Here is a 13,257-nt window from a genome sequence, read left to right as displayed (position 1 = left end):
TTTGGAGGATGCAGCCAACTCCTTCTGTTCCCTTTCCTCTTTCCCCCAACTTTCCTCTCCAAGGTCCAAAGGACAAGTTGAAGTCACCCCAGAGAGGAGACTGAGGAGCCTGGCTAGTGGTCTGACCAGCAGAGTTTTCTGTGACAGCATCTCGGGTAGTCTTTCAAAAGCAGATCTAGCCACAGTGCTCTCTTAGCATGGCGCATGCGTTTCCCAGCGGACATCATCCCCATGTGCTTGGCCCTTGCCTTAACCATCAAGTCCCTTTCCTTTTCTCTTGCTGTTGACTGCCTACCTGTCCTACAAGGTCCAGTGCAAAAACTGCTCCAAAGCCGATCTGTGCCATGCACGGCACAGATCACTCTGAATCATCCCTACACCTCTGTCCCTCATGATCGACTCACTTCCTGGCTTTTGTTGAGTCTTTATGTCCCTCTGCCTTGCGTGCCTGAAAGGGACAAGCAGGGAAGACATTGCTGGAGTCTACCTGTCCCAAACTCCTGGCTTGCAGGCACCTCTTTTTAGTTCTTCGCCCCCCAACATTCATTCCCACTTACTCCTCCGTGGGGACCAGGATGCCAGGGTCAGAAGACCCAAACGCCCGCATCTAGATCAGAGTGAACTGCGCTCCGCGGTGAGGCAAGCCAAGCGTGGAGACAGGTGCTTTGGAGGCACAGCCTGCAAGTGGCAGTGAGCGTCGGCACGCGGTCAGGGACTCAAGGACTCCGCGCGTCCCCTGTGGCCTCTACAGGGCTGCCAGGGTGTGGCAGGGCTGCATCTCCCAATCCATGCTCCTTGGGTTCCAGGGAACCATCGCGACCCGCCCCAGGTCCGCCCACAAGGCACTGAAGCCTCGACCCCGCCCCCTCTGGAGTCCTTAGGTCCCCGCCCGCAGAGAACACCCTGCGACAGGTGAACACAACTCAGCGGAGCGCGCTCAGGCCCCAGAGTCCCCACCATGGGCAACAGCGCGGGTCGCAGCGACTTCGAGTGGGTCTACAGTGACCAGCCGCACACGCAGAGGCGCAAGGAGATGCTCGGTGAGCGCGTGCGACCACAGCTGGGGACCTGGTGGCCGCGTGGCGGGAGGCGGGGAGTTGGTCAGTGTGTGCCAAGGGTTCTTCACCGGCAACCAGTAGGCACCTGCTGTGTGCAGACTCCCTTGCTTCGTGTCAATATGTGGGAATTTGCGGGAATATGTGAGCTCCCTCTCTGGAAGCAGGAGACCCCCAGGATCGGACTCTTCCTGCAGCAGACCTCCGCGAGGTCGTTTCCCGGGGTGGGGCCCGTCCTGCGGATTCCACCAGGAGGGCAGGAGTCTCGGGCTCCGCAGGTGGAGGGTGCGTGACAGGAGTGCCTTCCTCTGATGTCCCCAAGCCTCCCGTGCAGGGGAGACTCCTTGCAGCGCTCATTTCCCCCATCTCTTTGGCGCTCTAGCATTTGTTAACCCGTCTGTCTCATTGGATTGGCTGTGTGGACTACAACGGGGTTTACCTCGCATTTATTCAACGGTGGGCTTCCGTTTTCCTTGCTAGTGTCCAGGTCTCTAGGTTGTCTTCGGGTCTTTTCCTTAAGATTCTCGGTTTTGTTTTTGTGAATGAGTGTGTGTGTGTGTGTGTGTGTGTGTGTGTGTGTGTGTGTGTGTTTCTTCCTGGCCTGCCCCGAATTTGTGGAAGTTTCTCTCTGACTTTTACATCTTTCAAACTCAGGGTGCACCTGGGCCGCTGTCGCAGCAGTTAGGAGCTCAGGGCCTGGAAACTGTCCTGTGGGTTTGTGACTTGTGGTTGTGTGAACTCAGCAGGCACTCTGGCCACAGCAGGAGGGCAGGTGCCTTGACTGAGGTGCTCAGCTGTGCTAAGGATGGAGTAGGGGCCTCCAAAGCCCCTCCCCTGGCTCCCCAGCTTCTCTTCCTGAATTCTCTGGGCACCTGGCCTTAGAAGACCTGTGAGCAGAGACACACATGGCAGCTGTGTGTCGCTGCCTACAGGTGTTCATGGAGTCCAGGCAGGCTGCCCCTGGAAACTGCGCCCTCGCCCTCCCCCACCCCCTGCGGGCCCGCCCCATCTGTAAAATGGTCCGGTCGCTCTGTCTTGTACAGCACTGAGAGGCTAAGGCAGGGTTCCTGAGGGACTGGAGGAAAACCTCCCTCTCTCCCACAGGCTCAAGCGGGCTTCAAATTTGTGGTCCTGTTCTCTGCCTCCCTAGTGCTGGGATTAAAGATATGTTCCACTGGGGCCAGCTCTCTCTTTTGAGCTCCTTTGCCTCACGCTGCCACAGATGACTGCCTTCCTATACTGCGGTTATAGGCACTCACCCCCACACCTAATATTTATGGGGTGCTGGGCTCTGCACACACTAAGCAACAAACCCTCTAACTGCCTAGCCACAGTCTGGCCCTAAATATCTCTAACCAGAGAAGCCATGGGCCCTAGAATGAATCCAGAATTTTCTAGAGAGATTGGTGGGGAAAGGCAGGAGGGCAGGAGCCGCGTGGTGTTGAGGGGGCACTCTGGTCCACGCATAGCAAAAGTGGTCATGTTCATGGAGCCCTCATTGATGCCCCTGCTGTAGTGACTGTGGCTTCCTGATTGCTGACCAGTTTGTGCAGGTGACTTGGGATATGTGTTCTTTTATCTGCTTGGGCTCTGGTCTTTCCTGCATTGGCCAAGATGGTTCAGTGTTCCCGCCTCCAGGAAAGCCTCCACCCCACCGCACTGGCTGCTCTGATGGTCCTGACCAAGCAGGTGAAGGCACTCTCTAGGCATTGGCTCCCCAGCTCCATTGCTCAAGCTCCCAGCTCTGCAGCAGACAGGCTGATCCCAGGCCAGGATTCCAAGAGTCACTTGTGAGTTAAGGGTGACTCAGTGTCCAGATGAGGAAGCTGCAGCTTGGGTAAGAGGGAAGGAGGGAGACAGTCTTCCTTACGAAGTTGCTGTTCCAACTTGGGAGATGACGTGTGAAGCATTCAGGCCAGGATCCCCACACATGTCCCCAGAAGCTGTTAGTGCCAACCTCATGCACACAGAGCTGGTGACTCGGTGGGGAAGGGAACAGAGGCCCCGCCATCTCTCCTTCCCCCACCCTGGGGTGAGGGACCCTGCACATAATTGTGAAGCCAAGTGCCCATCAGAGAGGAGGAACAGCTTGCCCAGGGCTGACTAGTTCAGGTCTAGTTGTAGCCCACAAAGCTGGCTACATCAGGCTCTCAGCCCTGACAGGTGTTCGGTTAAGATCAGAATCTCCCAGTCAGGTCCCAGGAAGTCATTGCTAAGAGTCGGCCCTGGGTGTTCTGCAGGAAGACCAAAGTCCACCTCTTGCTGCTGCCTGGGATGAGAACATGCTCTCCTGGCACCAAGTCCTAATAAAATAGGGTCCATGGCAGCATCCAAGAATGTGGCTCCCGGGGCAGGGCAGGCAGGAAGCTGATCCATTACACACTGAGCCAGGCCCAGGAACACAAGCTTGGGTTGGCTTTTTTTTTTTTTTTTTTTGAAGATAAATAGCTTTGTAGTTTTGTTTGCTTTTTAAAAAAAACATATGAAAGCAAGGTACACACACACACACACACACACACACACACACACACACACACACACACACGAAACCAGGAAATAAAAGTCAGTGGTTGGATTGTTTGCTTAGGAAGGGCTAGGCCTAGACTTCTCTCAGTGGCCATGGCCTTTGGGAAGAGCAGAGGACTGAAATACCGCCAGAGAGTCTAGGGGGCAGAGAGGCTGACAGGAAAGCGAGGAGGCTCTGGTCACCCAGCCAGGGACATGCAGACTCCAGGGTGGCTGGCAGGAAGCCTACCTGTTGCTGGGATCTGCAAGGATCTGGTTGAGTCTGAGGCCTCCTCTGCCAGGCAAGGCCTGAGACTACAGGAGAGGGAGCTGCTTGCCTTCCTGCCCAGTTCTGTGGCCATCCTTAGTGCCAGGGTCTCCTTGGGGGCCTGGTGGGTTTTTTTTTTTTGCCCCAGTTTGTGGTCAGGGGTAGTGTTGTGCTGAGGGGCAGGTGTATATAGTGCTGCACCAAGCAGGGATTCGAAATGGGATGTGGGGGACAGGCCCCCAGCAGTGCGGGAGTTAATAGCTCTATTACAGCATCCATTGCAGAATTCTGGCGTCTACTCTGGCCTATTAGAGACACCCAGCTGCTGACCCTGTAGCTCTTTTCTGCATTTCGCCTTCTCCCCAATCTGGGAGGCCCAGGCAACTTCCTGGCCTTTGAAAGCATTGTTCTGTGCTGGACTCTTTACTTATTTTTATGGCACTAGGGATGGAGCCCAGAACCTGGCACAGGCTAGGCCAGCACAGGACCCTCCCATCCGTAGCTAGATGACGATGATGACTACCTCCTCCTCCTTGATTTTTTTTTTTTTTTTTGGAGGGGGGACAGGGTTTCTCTGTGTAGCCCTAGCTGTCCTGGAACTTACCCTGTAGACCAGGCTAGCTTTGAACTCAGATCTCCACCTGCCTCTGCCTCCTGAGTGCCGGTTCGACTTCTTCCCATTTTATCAACTGACTTCCCTGTGTATTCTTCAGGTCTTAGCTTCAAATATTCCAAACAAATATTCTGGCAACACATGCGCAAGTATGTATACAAGTGCACACCCAGGCACATGTATGTGTGCAAACTGGCATACGGTAAATGTGAAAACTCTCTGGAAGGAACTGAAAGCCGTGAATTTCGTAGCTGTTATCATGGCTGGCTCCCACACCCCTGGGTGCATCCCTGACGCAGAGCTGAGGAAAAGCGTCAACCCACATGCCACCACCCCTCCCGGTACCCTCCTCTCCCCTGCTGTCCTTTCGGATGCCACACCCTCTACCTCTGTCCCCAGGTGAGTCTGCATCGGCCTTTTTCACTCAATGCTCTGTTGTGTCTGGTGCCCAGTAGCTCTGGGAATCTAGGGAAACAGAAGCAATAGACCCTCTTAAACCTCTTTGCCACCCCTTGCCAAAGGCTGCCAGGGTCAGCTTGGGTGCCAGATGCATGATCTAGTAAGGGTCACTTCCTTGTCCTTATGTTCTCATGCAGCTGAGAGGTGAGGGAGCACTCTGGTGTACTGACCCCATCACAAGGGGGACCCATCTTGGGACTTAATCACCCTGAGGCCTCACTTCCTAATTGGCCATGTAGGGATCTGAGTTTGGGCTGCCTGAGTTCTGCTCAGATGGAGCACTGTATCCATGTCCCCAACATACTTTGCTAGCATGGTTTACATGTTCCGGGACGCCAGCTTTACTTTGTCTTAATGCCATGTTCCTTCTGTAGTTTTTAACAGCTTCATGGAGGTCATACGAGGCATTTTAAGGCCACACTCCAGTGGTCTTCAGTTTGTAACATGGCTCCATCACCACAAAGAATCCTTAGGGTCAGAGACCATTTCTACCCCCAACTGCCCTGACCTCTTCAGTGGGTAAGGTTCAGTTCAAGGGTCCAGCACATGGTACAAGCTTACACACTTGCCCCTAATTCTAAGTTAATGGACCCTCATCTCTCCTCAGTGGGGGACCCCCAGACAGAGACCTGTATCCAAAACCACCACCAGGGTACATGGCAGGTTTAACAAGTGGCGGGTGAGGAGGCAGATGTAAGATGCAGAAAGACACTCCAGACCACTGTGGATCTCCCAGGGGCCTCCGACATGCTAGGGCAGGGGCCAGGCTTGCCTGTGGCTCAGAACTCAGCTGGGAAAGATCAAAGTAGTGGGGAGGCACCCGGGAAGTCTGAGGTGGAGCTGGGAGTCTAGGAAGGCTTTGGGTGACTGCATGGTCCACTGAGGAGGGTTCTGCCCACGGTCACTTGGCGGCATCATCATCATCACTAAGCAGTTTGGAGCTGGGAAGGCTGAACTGCTGGAGGGTCCCATGACCAGGAGGCAAGATCAGTGCCCTGGAGTCTTGTGCTTTAACTAGCATCCCTGGAGAAGGGGTGGGAGAATCCTGTCCTGGATGGTGTTGATGTCAGGCCGGGAGAGGAGGGGCTTGATGGTTTCAGAACAGAAGTGATGTGAAGAGTCCCTGGTGACACCCTACTGCAGACCAGAGAGAGGAGTCCCCATCTCCACGGGTCAACAGGGAGGGTGTGCTGGAGAGGCCTGAAGCCGGCGGCCCTCTCTGCTGCTCTCTTGCCTAGCTCTGGATCATCCCTGATGACACAGTTGATACATCAGGAGAATTTCTAGAAAGACCAAGGCTTCCTCAGAGGTACAGGTTAAGAGTGTCATGTGGCCTGGGTGGTGGTGGCTGTGGACGTTCACGCCTTTAATCCCAGGGCTCAGGAGACAGAGGCAGGTGGGTTTCTTGAACTCGAGGCTATCCTGGTCTACGGAGTGAGTTCCAGGACAGCCAGGGCTACACAGAGAAACCCTGTTCCTAAAAACAAAACAAGGGTGTCTTGTGGATGCCTCTGGGTCTCATAGACTCTGGGTCCTTAAGAACAAGTCACACACACACACTGGCACGTTGCACATTAGACTCAGTGGCCATGCACCCACAGGGCAGATGCCACCTCCAATGCCAGCCTGCTTCTGTGGGCTGTCAGGGAAAGCATATCAGAAGTGGAGCAGAGAAGGCAGCCCGAGAGGAAGCACTGGCTTGAGTGATGCTTGGCTGTGGAGTTCTAGGTGGCTGTCAAGGCTGGGCTCCCCAGCCAGGCAGCAGAGCTGAGAACTCTTGATGCATGCATAGGGTATCCAGACTAGAGGCTGGATACTGCCCAGTGTCTACCAACCGGAGACATTTAAGTGGCATGCTCATCGGGCAGAGGGACTTAGCAGCTATATGGGTTGAATAGGGTCTGTCCAGAGGCTGCTTGGGAGCGTCGGGATGGGCTGGGAAGAGGACATACTATCCTCTCATGCTTCTCCTTTACGGGTGGTCCAGTGAGGGACCTGAGGCAGAAGGGCAGCTAAGACTCCAAGGTGCAGGAGAGTCCTTCTGGGAGCTGTTGGGGGTGGGGCACACAGAGCTTCCTGCACAGGGAAGAAGGGAAGGGTCTTATTGAGCAAGAAGCCCCATCTTAGGGTTTCCATTGCTGTGATGAAATACCATGACCATAAAGCAAGCTGGGGAGGAAAGGGTTTATTCGGCTTATACTTCAGCATTGCTATTCATCACTGAGGAAGTCAGGACAGGAACTCATACAGGGCAGGAGCCTGGAGGCAGGAGCTGATGCAGAGGCCATGGAGGGGAGGTGTTTACTGGCTTACTTACCATGGCTTGCTCAGTCTACCTTCTTATACAAGGCAGGACCCACAGGCCAGGGACGGCTCCACCCACAATGGACTGGGCGATCTCCCGTTTGATCACTAAGTGAGAATGTGCCTTACAGCTGGAATCTCATGGAGACATTTCCTCAACTAAGGCTCATTCCCCTGATTCTAGCTTGTGTCAAGTTGACACACAAAACCATCCAGTACAAGTCCACAGTCTGAAGACCTCCACATACGTCCCTGCCGCTAGGCTCTATCCTGAGGCGTGTCCTGCGTGGGCTAGCTTATACCTACTACGCAAGGGCCTGGGCCCTGCTGCCCTGGAGTTCACCTGTTGAGGCTCACCTGGTACAGGTGTGGCTGAACCCGCCCTCTTGTGCTGATGCCTGGCTCCCTTCCAAAGGGAAGCAAGGGCAGCTGCCTTCTGGAAATCCTTAGCTGGAACTAGTGGGCTCCTGGGCAGGAGAGAGGGAGTCTGGTGGTTGCTCGAGGGAAGCTAAGCAGGTGAGGCAGGTACACAGAGGCCACCCACGGGGACTTGGAAGCTAGTGGCATGCACAGATGCAAGACACTTTGCATGTGATTTTCCTGGTGGGGACAAAGCCTTCTGCAGATGTCCTGCTCTGTCATGGAGACATGCCGCCTTCCCCATGGTCCCGGGGCCCCTTCTGTTTTCTGCAGCACTGAGGTATTCCCTGGTGGTGTCCTTCTGACCCTGGCCCTGCACCTGTCTCCCAACTCCCCAGGTGGCAGTAGGAAGAGCAGTCCCTCCAGTGGAAGGCCAGAGTGTGGCTCACATATCCGTCTGTCCTATGTGCCCAGGGCCACACCTTTGTTGAGTCTAGAGGGATGACGCTTCCTGACTTACCCATCCTGCTAGGACTGGTGAGCAGCAGGGCCCTCAGAGGCCAGGCCACATTCGCTGGCCTCTGTCCCAAGGCTGGGAGGAGGGGACCCTGAATGGAGTCACCAGTTTTGGGTGTATGGCCCTGTCACAGTCTCCTTTGCTCTGGACATTAGCATTTATATGCTCCTTCTGGAAGCTCCCCGGGGGGAGCAGATTCCCTGATCTTGCCTGACTTCTGGAGTCACCCGCTTTCTTCATATAACTTCTCTGTTCTAAGACAGGTGGCCTCTCTCCTCATGCCTAGCTTAGCTCTTGGCTCCCAGATTGGCTCTTTGCATGCCTGGGGAGCCTTGTGATGACTTTGATGATACATGTGCCTCTTCTTGATCTTTTACCTAAGGTGGTCACAGATTGTGGGGTTAGCATGTGGGGGATGTATTGTTCTGCTCACCACTGGTGCTGAAGATAGAGACAAGACATACTGTCTGGAGGCAGCTTGATTTCCCAATGACAGGTGCTTCCAGGAACCTGGGGCCCTGCATTAAGTAACTGTGGGCAGTGTTGAAAGGGAAACACTTAACGAATGCCTTAATGGTACGTGCCTATGATCATCACACCACATGCCACCATGAACCTTGACAAACAGTCCCTGGCAGCTGCCTTAGCCTGGCCCCGAAGTCCTGAGATCCTTCAGGCAGCTAGAAAGGCTTTATCTCGGGACCATGCCAGATTGCTCAGGTGAGGTATTTTGGACCTGGAAATTTCTCCCCGGAGACAACATTTCCCTGACTGTTCTGGGACTTGCCTTGCTCAGGGCTGGTCTGTAGAGGCTGGTCTTGAACTCACAGAGATCCACCTGCCTTTACCTCCCAAGTGCTGAGATTAAAGTCATGTACCATTATGGGCCTCTCCCTCCCTCCCTCCCTCCCTTTCCTTCTCCCTCTCTCTCTCTTCCCCTCACCCCCTTTTGTTTTTGGAGACAGGGTTTCTCTGTATAACAGCCTTGGAACTCACTCTGTAGTCCAGGCTGGCCCTCTTTTCCCTCTGCTTCCTGAGTGCTGAGATCAAAGGTGTGAGCCACCACCGTCCAGCCAAACATTCTTTTCTTGTGGTGAAACATGACTTGCCTGTTCACTCATGGTCTCATGCAGCACGGGCTACCTCAAGTTCACTATGTGGCTGAGAAACACCTTGAACTTCTGATCCTTCTGCCTCCACCCTCAAGTGCTGGGATTACAGGTGTGTGTTGGCACACTCCATTCACTCGGTGCTGGGGATGAATGCACTCAGCTAACCCTGCCACTTTGGGTGTGCAAGCTGGAAGCATTTAATGGCTGTGACCTGTTATAAAGCTATCGCTGCTATTCATATGGTCGTTCCAATCCCAGGCAAGGCCTCAGTCCTGCTCTATTTCTGGGAGACGTTCTCTACAGACCAGCCCTAGGCAAGGCAAGTTGAGGCTACTGCCTGTTCAACGTGGTGCTGATGCTGAATACTGGTGCAATTTAAGACTGAAGGGCCCTAGGATAAGATTCTGCAGAACAGTGCTGGCCCCATCTCTGGGATGTCTGTCCTTGTCCAGGGAGCCAGGGGACAGAGCAGACCTAGGATTATCTGTCACCCTAAGTTTTTGATGACCCTCTGTTCCTGGACGCCACACTTGCTGTCTGACCAGAACCTGCTGCCACCTTCTGCAGAAGTTTCTAGAAGGCATAGTTGTTTTGCCCCACCCCTTCCTTAGTCTTGCTCCTTTTCTAGAAAACAAAATACAAAAAAAGCACTAACTTTGTAAGGAAGGACAGACACCCGATGCCCTGAGAGAGAGTTGGCTACACTTCTTTACAGTGCTTATTTGTTTTAGGGACCGATCCAAGTGCCTGACGAGTTTGGGAGTGACCAGTCCACATCATCCCTCTCTGGCCTGGCCTCGTCCAAGTACCCAGTCACACATGACATGCACGTGTGTTTGCTGGAACACTGGGGGCCAGCACACTTGTGGCTCTGGTGCTACTTTGGTTTCTAGCATATCATTATCTCTGTGTGACCTGTTGTGACACCTGTGCTTTATTGAGGCTGGTGGCAAATGTCACCCACCCTGGGAAGTCTCCCAGCATCTTCCTGAAGGTGGTCAGAAATAGGAGATCCTTTGCACACCATAGTCGAGGCTACAACTCTTGCAAGACACAGAGTATATATATGGCATGCCTCACCTTGTCCCTTGAGGGTATGGGGTGAATCCTGCATAATTTCCGGGCACCACTGGGGGCTGAAGATGGGAGGTGGTAAGAGGATGAGGGTTCAATAAATGTCAAGTCAGCCGGGTGATGGTGGCGCATGTCTTTAATCCCAGCACTCAGGAGGCTGAGACAGGTGGATCTCTGTACATTTAAGGTCTACAGAGCAAGTTCCAGGACAGGCTCCAAAGCTACGCAAAAAACCCCAACATAACCAACTAAATAAATGCCAAGTCATTCATCACTCTTGTCTTCCCTGTAGCCAAGTACCCAGCCATCAAGTCCCTGATGCGACCAGACCCTCACCTCAAATGGACAGTGCTGGGAATGGTGTTGGTGCAGTTGCTGGCCTGCTGGCTGGTGCGGGGGCTCTCTTGGCGATGGCTGCTGTTCTGGTCATATGCCTTTGGTGGCTGCATCAATCATTCGCTGACTCTGGCCATCCATGACATCTCGCACAATACTGCCTTTGGCACAAACTTTGCCTCCCGAAACCGCTGGTTTGCCATCTTTGCTAATCTGCCCATCGGCATACCCTATGCCACATCCTTCAAAAAGTACCACGTGGACCACCATCGTTACCTGGGCGGCGACGGGCTGGATGTGGACATCCCCACGAACTTTGAAGGCTGGTTCTTCTGTACACCGGCCCGCAAGCTACTCTGGCTGGCACTACAACCCTTCTTCTACTCGCTGCGGCCACTCTATGTGCACCCCAAGGCAGTGACCCGTATGGAGATACTCAATACCCTGGTGCAGCTGGCAGTCGACATGACCATTTTTGCCCTCTGGGGGATCAAACCCATAGTTTACCTTCTAGCCAGCTCCTTCCTGGGCTTGGGCCTACACCCTATCTCTGGCCACTTTGTGGCTGAGCATTACATGTTCCTGAAGGGCCATGAGACTTACTCCTACTATGGACCCCTCAATTGGATCACCTTCAATGTGGGCTACCATATGGAGCATCACGACTTCCCCAGCATCCCTGGCTGCTACCTGCCACTGGTGAGTGCTCAGCATGGGCTTAGCAGGCATGGGAGGAGCGAGGAGGGAGGGAAAGGGCTCTGCCCTTCCCAGGCTGACTTCTCCTTTGTGTGTTGGTAAGATGGCCACTCATTTTGGCTTCAGGGCAGCAGTAAAGGTTATACCACACAAGCCAGTGCCTGGCTGGAGATGGACGAAGCAGACCCAGATAGGATAGAGTGTCTCCAGGCAGGTGCAGTTTAGCAGCTTAGGTTAACATACAGCTGCTGGGATAGCTGATGGTGACGGTATGTCCCTGTTCACACACTTGCCTGTTTTGGCATCGCTTTCTGTGGCAGTGGGCACCGTGTGAATCACGCTGCTTTGTCTTCTATCTATTGCTGTTCACTTCCTGTCACAGCCTTGTGGCAGCGTGGGCACACTGCTCCCAACCTGGAGCTGACAGGTTACACAGGTCCTTACAACCCGTGGGGGCAGGCTATGCGAGGGGAGTCTGGGGGTGGGGTGGGAGGGGAGGACAAGAGGCCTTGAATGCCAATGGCTGCTAAGTGTGCAAAGGGCAGCAGTGAGAATTCTCATTCCTGAGTGTGCGTGCGCGCGTGTGCGCATGCGTGCGTGTGTTCGAGCATGCTTGTCCAGTGTGTGGACATTGCTGGGCTGGGTGACTTTGGATTGTCCCAATGCTATGCTAATGCAACCCATGGAGCGAGCTGTCTGCCCCTTCCTCAACTGTTACCCCAATGCACATTTGAGAAGGGGGCAGATGCCAAGCTTGAGTCTCTATGGAGGTTGCCTCTGATGGGAGCAGTCTCCACAGAGCACCTGCTGTGGCTGGAACACTTCCTGGGGAGGAGGGAGACATGACATATCAGGTCAGGGTAGAGGCGTCACTCAAGGCCTGCAGGGTGTAGGCCTCAGAGCTCTGCAGGACCACAGTGGACCCACCTTGACCTTTAGGGTAGGAAAGCTGGTAGGTTCTGAGGGGGAGCACTCAGGCTGTGGTGCTCCCTGCTGGGGTCTTTTTTCACCTGCAGCGGTGTGAGTGTGAGACAGAGCGTGAGTGAGTCTGTGAGGTGTGAGTGCCAGCCAAGGTGTAGCTTTGACCCCCACTCCCTCTCCACAGGTGCGGAAGATTGCCCCCGAGTACTATGCACACCTGCCCCAGCACCACTCGTGGGTGAAGGTGCTCTGGGACTTTGTGTTTGAGGACTCCCTGGGACCCTACTCCAGGATTAAGCGCAAGTGTAAACTGGCAGAGGACCGCCTGTGAGCCCTGCCAGCCTGCAGCCCCGAGCGAGCAGCCTCATGTCTCACACTCACATCTCCTCCCTCCGTGGGCCAGGGCCACAGAACTGTCCGCCTCCATCAGCTCCTGCAGTCCACGCTGCTTCTGGCCCTGCTGGGCTCAGCAACAGGGGACACAGGCTGTGGGTGGAGTCACCAGGCTTACCTAATCTCTGTGCCTATGGTCCCATGGAGCTGGCTTCTCTGTTCTTGTGCCCTAAATTAAACCTAACGTTTGTCTGTAGTCAGTGTGTTGTCCTTCTCCGGCAGGAAGGAGTCTTGGCCTGAACTTGGGCTCCAGAGAATGAGGCTTGACTGAATCCATGTGGGTGAACGCCAGCCTGTGTCCCCTTCCCTCAGGCTCAAGAAGGGCATGTCACACGGGGTATGGTCACAAGGCTCCCATTGCTAGACTCCTGGCCATATGGACATTGGCCTAGAGAGCAAGGGTCAGAAGCTCTCTGTAGCCACAATGAAAATTAAGTACTGGGACTTCCCTAGGTTGTCAAGGGTTGTCCCTGGCAATGCTGCAGGGAGTCCATGGGGCCAAAGCTTCTTTCACCTCCCTGAGCCCCAGATCTAATTCCAGCACCGGACAGGCAGATTGCCCATGGAACCCTCGAGTCCAGGAGAGTGGCTCCCCACAGGCAGGACCTGAGCTCAGCTCCACATGTAGGTGGTGTCTGGTGGCC

At 54.4% G+C, this 13,257-nt stretch overlaps 1 protein-coding gene across 1 annotated transcript; it reads left to right on the top strand.

Annotated features, from left to right (window-relative positions):
* Nucleotides 1-871: 871 nt before the first annotated feature.
* Nucleotides 872-12,809, top strand: Degs2 (delta 4-desaturase, sphingolipid 2). Its single transcript, XM_051196592.1, has 3 exons — nucleotides 872-1,040; nucleotides 10,560-11,302; nucleotides 12,405-12,809. The coding sequence occupies exons 1-3, from the start codon at nucleotides 959-961 to the stop codon at nucleotides 12,549-12,551; spliced, it is 972 nt and encodes a 323-aa protein (XP_051052549.1). The 5' UTR covers nucleotides 872-958; the 3' UTR covers nucleotides 12,552-12,809.
* Nucleotides 12,810-13,257: the final 448 nt, after the last annotated feature.

The sequence above is a fragment of the Phodopus roborovskii genome, unplaced genomic scaffold (assembly GCF_943737965.1).
Source record: "Phodopus roborovskii unplaced genomic scaffold, PHOROB, whole genome shotgun sequence".
Taxonomy (NCBI): Eukaryota; Metazoa; Chordata; class Mammalia; order Rodentia; family Cricetidae; genus Phodopus; species Phodopus roborovskii.
The sequence above is the reverse complement of the archived record's forward strand: the minus strand, read 5'-3'. Positions and strand labels throughout refer to the sequence as shown.

Coding starts and splice junctions, on each gene's coding strand:
- Degs2 (XM_051196592.1), top strand. CDS start 959: ATGGGCAACAGCGCGGGTCGCAGCGACTTCGAGTGGGTCTACAGTGAC. Junction 1,041..10,559: donor GAGGCGCAAGGAGATGCTCG/GTGAGCGCGTGC, acceptor TCTTCCCTGTAG/CCAAGTACCCAGCCATCAAG. Junction 11,303..12,404: donor CTGGCTGCTACCTGCCACTG/GTGAGTGCTCAG, acceptor CCCTCTCCACAG/GTGCGGAAGATTGCCCCCGA.